The sequence below is a fragment of the Aethalodelphis obliquidens genome, unplaced genomic scaffold, assembly GCF_003676395.1.
Source record: "Aethalodelphis obliquidens isolate GAN/ISIS:26980383/991018 unplaced genomic scaffold, ASM367639v1 scaffold37, whole genome shotgun sequence".
NCBI classification, from domain to species: domain Eukaryota; kingdom Metazoa; phylum Chordata; class Mammalia; order Artiodactyla; family Delphinidae; genus Aethalodelphis; species Aethalodelphis obliquidens.
Window position 1 is genome coordinate 15,572,526 of NW_020837981.1, and position 15,278 is coordinate 15,587,803.

Below are 15,278 nucleotides of genomic sequence, written 5' to 3' on the forward strand. Positions count from 1 at the left end.
GAAAACGTGCAAAAGGTGACATAGCAGAAGTAAAAAGACAAATATCAAAGTGGCAAAAGCATTTAGAATTAAATCGCAAAGGGAGAGAAAAAATGAACACTCCTTTTGAAATAGGGGGTAGAATAATTAACAGATGGCTGACCATAAAAAAGGACAAAATAATGCCATTTGTAGCAACATGGATACAACTAGAGATTATCATACTCAGTGAAGTAAGACAGAAAGAGAAAGACAAATACCATATGATATCACTTACATATGGAATCTAAAGTACGACACAAATGAATAAACCTACAAAACAAAAACAGACTCACAAATATAGAGAACAGACTTGTGGTTGCCAAGGGGTGGGGGAGTGAAGAACTGGGACTTTGGGATTCGCAGATGCAAACTGTTATGATATAGGATAGATAAACAACAAGGTCCTCCTGCATAGCACAGGGAACTATATTCAATATCCTGTGATAAACCATAAATGGAAAAGAATATGTATATATATACATATATATATAACTGAGTCACTTTGCTGTACAGCAGAAATTAAAAACAACATTGTAAATCAATTATACGTCAACAAAATTTAAAAAATAAAAAACAAACAAATGGCAAATGCTCTTAACCATATGAAAAAATACTCTTATTCATAATATGAAAAATTCAAATCAACGTAAACTGATGACATTTATCCTCTATTAGATGGGCAAAAACTCAAGTTTGACAACATTGGAAAACTGTAGAAAAACAGATATTCTCTTACAGTGCTATAGGAAATGCAAAATTGTACAATTCCTTATGGAGGAGCTGTTCCTTTATAGAAAAACCTCTCTCCTCCAGACTCCAGGGGTGAGAAGGATCAGGTACCAAAGAGAGAAGCAAGAAAAGAATATTCTAAAGGAGAATATCCTAAAATGGTCTTAGCCCACTATGAAACCAAGTCTCTCGTTAAAGAAATGTTCACTCTTTAGTTGCACAATACCTAAAATTCTGTTCTCCCATATAACATATGTAGTTGGTAGTTAATTTAACATGATATAATAGACTGAATGGCAAAACAGTACAAAACAGATTTGATTACTTTTCATTGAGAGTGCATCTTCGGTCTGTGGGATGACCATTGTATGACTTTAGACTTTCCGTAAGCTGCGAGTACAATTTGTCAGCCATTGGAAGAGGGATGCCGTCCCATACCATGATGAGCACCACCATCACAGCTGTTGGACAGTGGTGGCCTGCACGCTGTCGAACGAGACAAAGAACTTTCTCTTCATCGCTGCTTCTTCTTAAAACCTGCCAAAGCAGAATGCATACATTTATGGAAAACAAGAAACCTAATATTGAATGCAGTGGATATTGTTTTTAAAGCTCTGCATCATTACATTTTAGTTTTCAAAAAATTACTATTTCTTAAAGGGTTGAAGCCTATAGGACCTTCAGGTGTTAGACTAGCTGCCTCCATACAACTCATCACAGGGTATCCAAGGTTACTTGACTAACAAACAACAGGCAGAAATCTGTGGAAGCAGTCTGTGTTTTATCTCACTGTTGATACAGTATTGCAAAACAGACAACAGAAGATCCCATGGAAAAGAGCCTAATTAACTCATCTGCTCTTCCATAATTGCCACAACAGGACAAATCTAGCTAGATAGAAATAACCTAGTACTCCCAGCATTAAAAATAAACTCTGAGCGCTGTATTTAGCATCTGAGGAAAGTTATTGATGTTTTCCTTGGGCAAATGGTTTTGCCATATAGAATAACTAATACATAAAGCAATACTCCTGCAATTCCTGTGATTTTTTTCCATGCTATCACAGGGATTTATCATACCCAACTTATCATAAGATTAAGGTGGTCTACCTGACATGGAGAATGCAAATTACAACAATTCATTTTGAATATTTATCCTTTTATCTTACACTGCATCATAACCATGAGTTGCTAAAAAAGGATTCCTAAGTATTTAAAATACTGCCCGGTGGTCTTAGTGTTTATCCTAGTGTTTATTTTTTTAAATTACATTAAAGTATTGACATCATGTAAAACCATCCAACTATGTTTAAAAGTCCCTCCATATATCACAAATTTACAGTGAGACTGATCACATTAATCAGTAAATGATGAAACTGCCCACCCCTGTGACGAGAATGGAGCACCCAATAGCATAATTAATATTCTATTTTTGTTGCTATAATATTACAAAAACTTGAGATGAAACTTCTTAAGATGTTAGTTACCCAATATCACTTTCTTCTGTCACTCCAGATGGTTAACAATCATTGCTACCAAGGCATCCCTTGAGTAGAGTTGGCTTTAGGACCTTCCCCCTAAACACAATTACGTATATTAAAATTTTTTTCTATATTTATATGTCCTTTAACAGCCAAATAAGAATACATTTGCTTTCAAATAAGCTCAAACGCAAAATGATATATTGTAGCAAACAAAATTACACCAGATAATCTTCATGTTGTCAAACCAACAAAGTTATAGTGATCCAGTCTTTGTGTGGGAAATGCTAAAATGCTTTGTATTCATTGTATTTGTGCCTTTGTCAGATCTTGCATATTTCCTTCAGTGAATAATGGAAAATTAAACATAATGAGTCTTTAAATTCAGATATAGGTTTAATAAGCTGCTTAAGTATTGCTATGATATGGATATTTATGTCCACCCCCCAATTCATAAAATAAATCCTACATCCCAACAATGGTATTAATAGGTGGGGCCTTTGGGAGGTGATTAGGTCATGAGGGGGAAGCTCTCATGAGTGGGATTAGTGTTCTTATAAAAGAGACCCCACAGAGCTATGCAGCCCCTTTTACCATGTGAAGACACAAAGAGAGGAGGGATCACCAATCATGCTGGCACCCTGATCTTCAAGTTCCAAACCCCAGAACTGTGAGATATAAATTTCTGTTGTTTATAAGCCACCCAGTCTGATATTTTCTCATAGCAGTCTAAAAGGAGTAAGACAAGTATTAAACCTGTATAAGACCTTTGAAAACTATAAACATATTATTAAAAGAAATTAAAGAAGACCTAAACAAATGAAGAGAGATACCAGTTTCATGAAAGAGTAATTATTATAATGACGTCAATTTCCCCGAAATTGGTTTCCAGATTTGATACAATTCCAATCAAAACCCTACCAGAGGGACTTCCCTGGTGGCACAGTGGTTAAGAAACCACCTGCCAATGCAGGGGATACAGCATCGATCCCTGGTCCGGGAAGATCCCACATGCCGCAGAGCAACTAAGCCAGTGCGCCACAGCTACAGAGCCCATGCGTCTAGAGCCCGTGCTCCTCAACAAGAGAAGCCACAGCAATGAGTAGCCCCCGCTCACTGCAACTAGAGAAAGCCCGCGCAGCAACAAAGACCCAACACAGCCAAAAATAAATAAATAAATAAATTCATATATATATATATATATATATACATAAAACCCTACCAGAATTAGTTTTGTTTGGGGGTGGAATTGACAAACTTGTTGCAAAGTTTATATGGAAATGCAAAGGACCAAGAAGTGACAAGGAACAAAGACAGAGAAAGTGATTTACCAGGTATCAAGATCTACTGTAAAGTTATAGTAATTAAGATACTCTAGTATTAGTGCAGTGACAGATAAGGAAATCAATGGAACAAAACAGATCCATATAAATATGGTCACCTGACGTATGACGAAGTTGACACTGCAGTGAAAGGCAAAAAAGCAGTCTTTCAATAAATGGTACTGGATAGACATCCATATGGGAAAAAAAAAAAGAATCTTGATGCCTACTTCACACGAGTGACAAGTTATATTGTAGATCTAACTATGAATGGTAATCATTAAGTTTTTAGAAGAAAACACCTTCAAGACCTGGAATAGGTATAATATTTTAAAATAGATTACCAAATTTAATAATCCTAAAGGAAAAAGTTAAGAAGCTGGAATATATTAAAATTAAGAACTTCTGTTTATCAAAAGCATTAACTAACAAAAGATTAAGTATAAAGGCAATCAATACAGTGGGAGACATAGCTGCAATATATATAATCGACAAACTATTCTTACCCAAAATATATAAAGAACCTCCTCAAATGAGTAATAAAAGCAAAGTAGAAAACTGGCTGAAAAACTTAAATAGGCTCAACACAAGACAATATCCAAACAGATGTTGAGCATATGAAAATATGCTCAACATTATTAGTCATCTAGCAAAGTAAAAAAACTTAAAAGCACTACATATGTGGGTGGGATTATAAAACGGTGTAACTGCCATGGAAAACAGTATGAAGTTCCTCAAAAAATTAAAAATAGAACTACCATATGACCAAGCAATCCCACTTCTGAATATTTATCCAAAAGAATTGAAAGTAAGGTCTGAAACAGATATTTGCAAACCCATGTTCATTGAATCACACAAAGGAATATTATTCAGACTTAAAAAGTAAGGAGGGCTTCCCTGGTGGCGCAGTGGTTGAGAGTCCGCCTGCCGATGCAGGGGACATGGGTTCGTGCCCCGGTCCAGGAAGATCCCACATGCCGCGGAGCGGCTGGGCCCGTGAGCCATGGCCTCTGAGCCTGCGCATCCGGAGCCCGTGCTCCGCAACGGGAGAGGCCACAACAGTGAGAGGCCCGCGTACCGCAAAAAAAAAAAAAAATAGTAACGAAATCCTGTCATGTCGCAAATGGATGAACCTTGAGGACATAATTCAAAGTGAAATAAGCCCATCATAAAAAGACAAACACTTTATGATTTTACTTACAAATCATATTCAAAGTCATAGAAACATAAAGTTGAATGGTGTTAGGGGCTAGGGTCATAGAAAAATAGGAAGTTGGTTTAAGGGGTATAGGGTTTCAGATTCGCAACATGAAAATGTTCTGGAGATCTGTTTCACAACAATGTGAATATACATAAAACTACTGAACTGTACACTTAAAAATGGTTAAGATGGTAAATTTTACATTATGTGTTATTTTACCACAATAAAAAAGAGAGGAAAGTCTTCTTTAAAAAAGCACTACAGACCCAGGAGATTGTCTAAAATGGAAAAGATAGAAAATGTCAAGTGTTGATAAGAATGTAGAGCAACTGGAACAGTGGTACATTACTCATATGAGAACGTAAAAAAACGATAACCACTTTGGAAAACTATGTGTTAGTATCAACCGAAGCTGCACATATGCATATCCCGCCCCCTCAGCAATTCCACTTCTAGGTATATAACAAACAGAAATGTATTCTTATATTTCCTAAAGATAACACCACTATTGATGACGACCCAAAACTGGTAAAAACCCAAATGTTAACCACCAGAAGAATGGCTCAACGAGATGAGAATGATCTACAGTTACAAGCAACATGGCTTAATCTCACAATTATAATACCGTGAGGAAGACGACAGAAGACATATGCAGAAGAATACATATTAGAAGACTGCATTTACATACAAAGTTCAAATCAGGCAAGATTAATCAATAATGTTAGAAGGCAGGAGAGTGGTTACTCTTTAGGGAGTAGCTAGTGACTGGGAGGGTGCAAGAGTACTTCTGTAATATTGACTGCTGGTTACACCAGTGTGTACACTTTAGAAAAATTCTGTGACCTTAGGGATTTCTGAAGTCTTCTGCATGTATATCACACTAAGATTAAGAGTGTACCTTAACCTAAATTTAAAACAAAAAACAGAAACTGCTTAGTCATTTACTGGCTCAGGACATTGTAGCAATTTTATTAACCTTTCTATAGGAGCACAGACCTCGGATCTAATAAATATTACCCACTATTTTATGTCTCTTTATTACTGCATACTTGGCTCCTGAGCACAGAACTCAGCTTATGGGAGGCTCTCGTCAAATATTTGTTGAACGAACCCACAAAAACCCAATGTGGTTGCATTTTATGAAAATTTCAAAACCAAGTGATACTATTAATAAGACAGAAACTCTCATTTCAGAAACAGATTTTAAGTGATACGAATAGTCTAAATTTTAAAACTTTTGAAGATAACCACATTTTTTTTGTAACTGGAACAAGTATTGATTGGTAAGCTATTGAAGCTGGGGCCTCATGACAGACTCACTTTATAAATGTATTTGTATTATTTTATTTTTGGCTGCATTGGGTCTTCATTGCTGAGCGCTTACGTTCTCTACTTGCGGCGAGTTGGGGCTACTCTTCGTTGCGGTGCGTGCGATCTCATTGCAGTGGCTTCTCTTTGTTTCGGAGCACGGGATCTAGGCACACGGGCTCCGTAGCTGTGGCTCACGGGCTCTAGAGAGCATGAATGGGCTTAGTTGCTCTGCGGCACGTGGGATCTTCCTGGACCAGGGCTCTGCATTGGCAGGCGGATTCTTAACCACTATGCCACCAGGGAAGCCCAACACTCACTTTAGATGATAAATGATGCACCCAAACATCTGAGTAATGTGACGATCATGACTACTGTCCTGTCACTTTTTAATATTTATTCTTATATTACATGCTATGCAATTGTTATATCTGTGAAACATCACACATTCTTTTAGGACTTGTGCTAAAATCATAACCCAAATTGAATAATGTTGGAATGAAGAATGTTTAAAATAAATGGCTTTTGTAAATACCATCCACTTGTCTTTTTTTTTTTAAATATGTATTTATTTATTTGGTTGCATCAGGTCTTAGTGGCAGGTGGGCTCCTTAGTTGTGGCCCACCAGCTTCTTAGTTGTGGCAGGTGGGCTCCTTAGTTTCGGCTCGCATGTGGGATCTAGTTCCTGACCAAGGATCAAACCCAGGCCCCCAGCATTGGGAGTGTGGAGTCTTAACCACTGCGCCACCAGGAAAGTCCCACCATCCACTTGTCTTTTGATATCAGCTTTATTGAAACGTAATTTAAATATCACGAAATTCATCCTTTCAAAGTATGCAATTCAATGGTTATTTGTACATTCAGAGTTGGCCAACCATTACCACCAATATATAATTTTAGAACATTTTCCTTCTCTGAAAAGAACCCCATTAGCACTCATTCCAAATTTCTCTCTTTTCTTGGCCACCATTACTCTACTTTGTATTTCTGTAAGTTTTGCTTATTTGGGACAGAGGATATCCTCTAACATGTGACCTTTTGTTTCTGGCTTCTTTTACTTAGCATAATGTTCATTCATGTTTATAGTATTTATCAGTACTTCCTTTTTATTGCCAAATAATATTCCGTTGCATGGATATTCAACTTTATGTTTATCCATTCATTGGTTGCCATTTGGATTGTATCAACTTTTGCTATTATGATTGAAGCTGCTATCAACATTCATGTAACAAGTTTTTATATAGACACATTTTCATTTCTCTTGGGTATATACCTAGGAGTGGAATTGCCTGGCCATATGGAACGGTGAGTCTTCCAATTTTGCTCTTCTTTCTCAAGATTATTCTGGCTACTCTAACATATTTTACTGTTAACTTAAGATAGGACACTCATACATTTAGACATGATGCTGAGAATGTAAACAGCAGCCGAAATCAAAATGACCAGTGATTGGAGATTGGTATGCTCTGAGAATTTATTCCCATACTTAGTATTTATCCCTGTGACCACTACATTTCAATACTTTGTATCACAGAGAAAACTGAAGTAGGATTTCCACAGGAAAAGCCATTCTCATTAATTAATGTATTAGATACAACTTTTCTGATTAAAATTTGTATTTAAAATCCATTGTATTACTATCACTATTTCTCTCCTGAGTTTAAATCGTGCATTTTCTATTTTCTCTAAATTATCATCAAAATTATTTGAGCAAAAGAGTTCTGGGTAGCTATTAAAGCTGTGTCTAATCAAATCCTCCTATAATTTCTAGAGAAATTAACATCAAAAGCAACTATCAAGGAAAAAAAATACTTCTGCAAACTAATTTGGAGAAGGAAATGAAGACCTTATGCTCTCAATTTTGAAAAGTAGCTGATAATAAACAGTAAGTTTCTAAAGAGCCTAATCAAACATAAGCTTTTGCACAGCAAAGGAAACCATAAATAAGATGAAAAGACAATATACGGAATAGAAGATATTTGCAAACAATGTGACCAACAAGGGATTAATCTCCAAAATATACAAACAGCTCATACAGCTCAATAACAACAACAAAAAAACCCAAACATGCCAATCACAAAATGCACAGAAGAGCTAAAGACATTTCTCCAAAATGGAATACAGATGGCCAACAGGCACATGAAAAGATGCTCAACTTTGCAAATTATTAAAGAGATACAAATCAAAACTACAATGAGGTACCACTTCACACCAGTCAGAATAGCCATCATTAAAAAGTCTATAAATAATAAATGATGGAGACGGTGTAGAAAAAAGGAACCCGCCTACACTGTTGGTGGGAATGTAAATTGGTGCAGTCACTATGAAAAACAGTATGGAACTTCCTCAGAAAACTAATAGAGTTGCCATATGATCTAGCAATCCCACTCCTGGGCATATAACCAGACAAAACTATAATTCAAAGAGATACATGCACCCCTATGTTCATAGCAGCACTATTTACAATAGCCAAGACATGGAAACAACTTAAATGTCCATTGACAGATGAATGGATAAAAAAGATGTGAGATACACACACACACACACACACACACACACACACACACACACACACACACACACACACTGGAATACTACTCAGCCATTAAAAAGAATGAAATAATGCCATTTGCAGCAACATGGATGGACGTAAAGATTACCATACCATGTGAAGTAAGTCAGAAAGAGAAAGACAAATACCATATGATATCACTTATATGTGGAATTTAAAACATGACACAAATGAACTTATTTACAAAACAGAAACAGACTCACAGACTTAAATAGACATAAACTCAAATACATAGAGAACAGATTTGTGGTTGTCAAGGGGGAGAGAGAGTGGAGGAGGGATGGACTGGGAGTTTGGGATTAGGAGAAACAAAAGATGCAAACTATTACATATAGAATAGATAAACAAGGTCCTACTATGTAGCACAGGGAACTATATTCAATATCTTGTAATAAACCATAATGGAAAAGAATCTAAAAATATATATATATGTATATATGTATGTATAACTGAATCACTTTGCTGTATACCCAAAACTAACACAACATTACACATCAACTATACTTCAATAAAATAAATTAAAAAAAAAAGATACACGGTCCAAGAGCTGAAAAATAAAATAATTAAAAAAATAATGGACTTCCCTGGTGGTCCAGTGCGTAAGACTCTGTGCTCTCACTGCAGGGGCTCCAAGTCTGATCCCTGGTTGGGGAACTAGATCCCACATGCATGCTGCAACTAAGAGTCCACCTGCCACAACTAAGGATTCTGCATGCTGCAACTAAAGATCCCTTGTGCTACAACTAAGACCGGGCACAGCCAAAATAAATAAATATTTTAAAAATAAATACATAAATAAAGTAAAAAAAAATAAAAACAGGCCACTGTCAGAAACAATGTAAGAGCAACAAGTAAATCTTTGTATAACCTGAGGAATGAACAATGGGGGAATATCTCTCTTTTTGGTTATACTCAATCTGTGCGGCAATGGATATTCAATGTGTATTGTTTTAGATGTCAGAAATAAATTGATGATATAAATTAAGTATATGAATTTAGATAAAGCAATTAGTAGCCAGGTCCAAAATACTGTCAGGTTAGCAAGACGTTATTCTGCCTAAACATGGTATGCTGCAAATTATAATTACCTGGGAAGCTGATCAAATAATACCATAAGTGAAACCCAAAATTGAACGTAAAGGGTCATTTCCATTAATGGAGAAAATATCAGCAATGTATTTTTCTACTGTGATATTTTTAGGGGCGAATATAAGACACTTGTGAGAGGTTTGTATGAATAAGGGTGCAAAGTAGGGTCATACTCTTTTCTGTTTGGAGAGAGTGGAAAGGCTTCATGGAGGAGACCCTTCTTAAAAGACTGAAAAAGAGTTTGCCACCAGAAAAAAGATAGTACAAAGGCAATTCTAATATTCTTGGAAAACCAGCCTACAAGGCAAGGGTGTTATTTAAGGAAGAATTCCGCCAATTGTATCCATACCAGATGGCTTCTGTGATTATAAGACTCCATTTATTAAATTATTATATATAATTGGTTCTATTTTTGGGATCTCTGACATAAAGATAATGCTTTGTCTGTTTTCAAGATGTAGCTCAAAGGTCAACACCTCCCCAAAGTCCTTCCTGGAACCTCGTCTCCAAAAGTTACTCTTGGTTCCTCCCTCTTTGTTCCCTCTACATGCCATTTTCAAGGGGCAAGTGATAGGGGAGTAGTAACTAGCACATGGATAACACGAGGTATGGCCATGCCTTCTTCACCTAAGAAGACGTATTATAGACAGGCTGCTGACTTCAGTTACTGAGGAGTGATCTTCTGGGGAAAGCTATGTTACCGAGAAGGAGTGTAAGCAACAGTTTGAACAGCTGAAGAAAGGTTTTGAGGATCTAGACTTTCTTTGGCAGTTAAGGTATTAGTGATCATTGTGATAGTACTTTCAGAGAAGTGGAGACAAAAGATCAGTCTGATGATCATTAGTAAAAGATTTCTTAGTATTTCTATGATGGAGTCCCCTTGTCCTGGGTTATAAATTGTTTTGCCTCAACAGCCTCTTTATGTATAGCTCTGAAAAGTACATTGTAAACTATTTCTGTTACCCTGGTCTCGATGGGACAACCTATTTAAATTCCCCGCAGGGAGATCTTAAGGCACGATAGACCAGGATCAAGAGTGATAACCTGGGATATTCTAAATAAACTCTGGTGGTCTAGTGGGTTTAGGGCCATTTTTTTTTTTTTTTTTTTTTTTGCGGTACGCGGGCCTCTCACTCTTGTGGCCTTTCCCGTGGTGGAGCACAGGTTCCAGACGCGCAGGCTCAGTGGCCATGGCTCACGGGCCCAGCTGCTCTGCGGCATGTGGGATCTTCCCAGACCGGGGCACGAACCCGTGTCCCCTGCATCGGCAGGCGGACTCTGAACCACTGCGCCACCAGGGAAGCGGGCCATTTTTTACTAAGGATATAAAAACTGGTGGAGAGAGAAGACACAAAGTACTCTTGCAATTTATAAGGAAGTAACTGTAGGTAACAATATTTTTATATTCTTAGGGCATAGAAAGAAGGGTCTCAAAGACCAAGAGCAGTTTCCACTATAGCAGGCAAACTCAGCTTCTAGCCATAGTATATTTATATAGGTTAACAGAAAAAGTAAAGTAGGCTTTTAATTCCCCTGCCTCCAAAATCCAGAGAAAATTAGATATATACATTCTTGCTTTGCACAAAACAAAAAAATATTCATAATGTCAATGAATGGTATGCTGACATTTAATTATCTTCCACTATAATCACTAATTTCCCTTACTGGTATATAGACTTTGTAATTGTTATTTTGGAAACACAGCATTTTGTTTGTTGGATCAGAATTACTACTACATTTGCTGGTACCTGCAGATATTTGAACATACAAAGGCTAATCAAACTATTACTTCTGAAAACTAGAATTAAAGGTGAGAATTTAGATCAAATAGACAATGTGATAAAAAATAAATAAAAAGAAACAAGTGGTATTATAATTGGAAGACAATTATTTTTTATAGAAAATTCTTTCTAGAAAATTCAAGAGAATCAAAGAAAACTCTACTGGATTTTTAAAGAGAGTAAAAGAGGTGGCTCTTTATAACTGTTGAGGACTCAACAGCTTTAATATATACCAGCAATAACCAAACAGAAGTTTGGTTTACAGCTTAAATTAAACATAGCTGTAAGGATTATCTTAAGGGAAATGCATGTAAATAAATCTTAATTAAGCTGTTCCTAGATGGAAGGTTAGACATTAAAAGATTTTAATTCTAGCCACTAATCTACTCCCCATTCTAAGATATATTTAGCTTGTTTCTAAAATTCATATGAAAGATTAAATGAACATTAAGTCATGAAAAAGATTTTTTAAACAACGGAGAGGGAAATGTCCTTCTAAATTTAAAACTTTTCTACAAAACCATAGCAAAAAATGCAGTACCAGCCCAGCAATGGTCTAACCTAATGGGTCAATGAACAATGTCAACAAAAATGGACATGTACATGGGACTTCCCTGGTGGTGCTGTCGTTAAGACTCCAAGCTCCCAATGCAGGGGATCCAGGTTCGAGCCCTGGTCAGGGAACTAGATCCCACATGCATGCCGCAACTAAGGAGCCCGCCTGCCACAACTAAGACCGGGTGCAAGCAGATAAATAAATAAATAAATAAATATTTAGGGGGGGGGAAGAAAGGACATGTGGAAAATGAAGTGGATTTTTTTGGCTGCGTTGGGTTTTCGTTGCTGCTTGTGGGCTTTCTCTAGTTGCAGTGAGCAGGGGCTACTCTGTTGCGGTGTGCGGGCCTCTCATCGTGGCCTCTCGCTGTGGTGGCTTCTTTGGTTGTGGAGCACCGGCTCGTGGCATGTGGGCTCAGTAGTTGTAGTACACAGGCTTAGTTGCTCCACGGCATGTGGGATCTTCCTGGACCAGGGCTCGAACCCGTGTCCCCTGCATTGGCAGGCGGATTCTTAACCACTGTGCCAGCAGGTAAGTCCCAAGATATTGACTTTTTACTTACGAGGTAAACAATGACAAAATAAATTTCACCAGTAGATTAATTTTTTTATAGTAAAAATGTTTTTAACAAGAAAAAGATTTATTCTTTACTAAGTATTATAAATTAAGAATTTGGGAAGAATCCATCCTTTTTCAGCCTTTTTTTACATTAAGCAATTTCTTTGAAGCCTTTTTTATAATTTCTAATACTGCATTCAAACAACCCATGAAGAATTGAGCTATATATTCTATTTCAGTATGCAAAGAGAATCGAAAACTCTTGAGTGGCCTGTGCTCGAAAACAATCCTATGTTCATTTAATCAAACTTTCTTCAAATTTAGGAAGTTGTAGAATAAAGAGTTTTTACCAGAAGTTTTACTGACTGTCACTCTTCTGCTTAACATGCTTCAGCAGTTGTCCATAATTTTTAATTGCAATTTTTAACATCCTAGCTCTTAGTTTGGGTATACCCAAAATTGCTAATCATCATCTCAGAGGGTAAAACTAAGATAAATTTTGAAAATAATAGACTTTTAAAATTTAATTTTAATTTAATATGGAACTTTAATTTTCTGACTGGATACTTCAAATTAACACTGAATTTAATTTTACTTTAAAATTTAATAATTGTATAAACATTATAGAACTATGTTACTTTAAAAAAAAGAGCAAATAAAGTAATTGTTGTAATACAATCTTAGCTCTAAAGATGCAGCAGTGAGTAGGGTCCTACATCAGCTCCGATAAAAATCTGGGCTCCACGGAAGGACTTGGCTAGAATCACAGCTAGGAGCAACGTTTATGTCAAGTGTCGGGTATATTACCAAAGAGAAATCACTTTTGAGCTTATCCATACCCATGTGAGAGAAAAGTAGGGTTAAATTTTCAACACAAATGATGGTGGCCACACCCCTGTGAACAAAACCAAAATCATCCATTTAAATCCGCCTATATATTATAGTTAATGAACTTCATCCTTTGGGGGTGGTGGTGGTGATGATTAGGTGCATGTGGGGTGTTCTGGGGAGGTGGTGATAATTTATTTCTTGATCTGGATGGTTTGACTTTGTAAAACTTCAATGTGCTACACAGTTGTGAGTTGTGTACTTTCTTTGTGTATATTATAGCTCAATAAAAAGTTTCCTTAAAAAATGAACTCTATGGGACTTCCCTGGTGGCCCAGAGGTTAAGAATCCGCCTGCCAATGCAGGGGACACGAGTTCAAGCCCTGATCCGGGAAGATCCCACATGCCACGGAGCAACTAAGCCCATGCGCCACAACTACTAAGCCTGCACTCTAGAGTCTGAGAGCCACAACTACTGAAGCCCGTGCACCTAGAGCCCGTGCTCCGCAACAAGAGAAGCCACTGAAATGAGAAGCCCGCTCACCACAACTAGAGAAATCCCGCACGCACCCAAAAACAAGAGAACTCTATAAGCAAGCAAGCTAACATAAAAGTAGTTCTAATGGTACATTAGTGGACAGTAGGATTAAGTGAAGAAAAATGTTTTATAACAAAAGAAAAGTAAGGACAGTGAAAAATGTAAGTCAGTTTAACATCAACTGATAGCATCAACCTCTTGGCTTTTGCCTAATTTTGATCACTGAAGTATAAAATGTTTTTTTCACATTAGCAAGATTTTGCAGACAGCAAACAAGTAGCCCAGGACACCAACTACCCCTTTATTATGTTGACATGGTAATACACAAAGAGGTGCCTGATTTGGGCACAGAAATAAGCAGTACCATGGTACAGGGTGAAGAAAACCAAGGCAGATACTAGGCAGAAACTTGGAACAAAGGAATAAAAAAAGGGAAGTCTTTGAAGATTATATAAATGTGTAAATCCAGGTTAGATAGTTTTAAAACTTTTAGATACTTCAGCTTGGTTTACACCTCACCCCAAAAACTCTGGTCACATCACACCCAAATAGGCAATAAAACATTAACTTGTACATACTCATTGCCACACCTGCTCTATTGACTAACAAACAATCCTACATAGGGGAACCCATGAACCGGTGGCCTGGTGTGAATTGCTCAGCACTGGAGCCATCTGGGGAAGGCTTGCTGTTTGAATTCTTCTCCCAACTCAAAGGCTCAGTTGGGGTGGGGTGGGGGGGGTGGGGTGGGGGGGTAGTATAGGGAGTTAATAGAGCCTACTGTATCCAAGAAACTACATCACCCTTTCCACCAAGATCTACTGAATAACAAGGTAACTACTCCCTGACCAGATCCAAAGTGATGGCAGAGAAGAGTCGCAAACGTCTGTCAAAGGCTAACAATTAAGGAGGAGTGTTAATGACACCCTGGCAAAGAAACATTTCCAAGATTAAAACAGTGTTAAGAACAAAGGCAAAACATTGTGAAACTGGCTTAGAAAATTGTGCTACTCAGTTATAATTTGTTTTTAGGCTTTCTGTGTGTGACCTAACCCTAACACCTCCCTTCAAGAAAAGGAGGCAAGAGCATCATGATTAAAGTAAGATAGAGGGACCTCCCTGGTGGCGCAGTGGTTTAAGAATCCGCCTGCCAAGGCAGGGGACACAGGTTCAATCTCTGGTCCGGGAAGATCCCACATGCTGCGGAGCAACTAAGCCTGTGCGCCACAACTACTGAAGCTTGCGCCTAGAGTCCATGCTTCGCAACAAGAGAAGCCACAGCAATGAGAAGCCC

At 37.4% G+C, this 15,278-nt stretch overlaps 1 protein-coding gene across 2 annotated transcripts in view; it reads right to left on the minus strand.

Moving 5' to 3' along the window:
• The window catches only part of TET1 (tet methylcytosine dioxygenase 1), a 136,082-nt gene that overhangs the window by 23,630 nt on the left and 97,174 nt on the right, over positions 1–15,278 (minus strand). For both annotated transcript variants that reach the window (XM_027130081.1, XM_027130080.1), the window contains exon 7: positions 1,076–1,287. In XM_027130081.1, the coding sequence (XP_026985882.1) occupies positions 1,076–1,287 (212 nt within the window). The remainder of the gene's footprint in view (positions 1–1,075; positions 1,288–15,278) is intronic.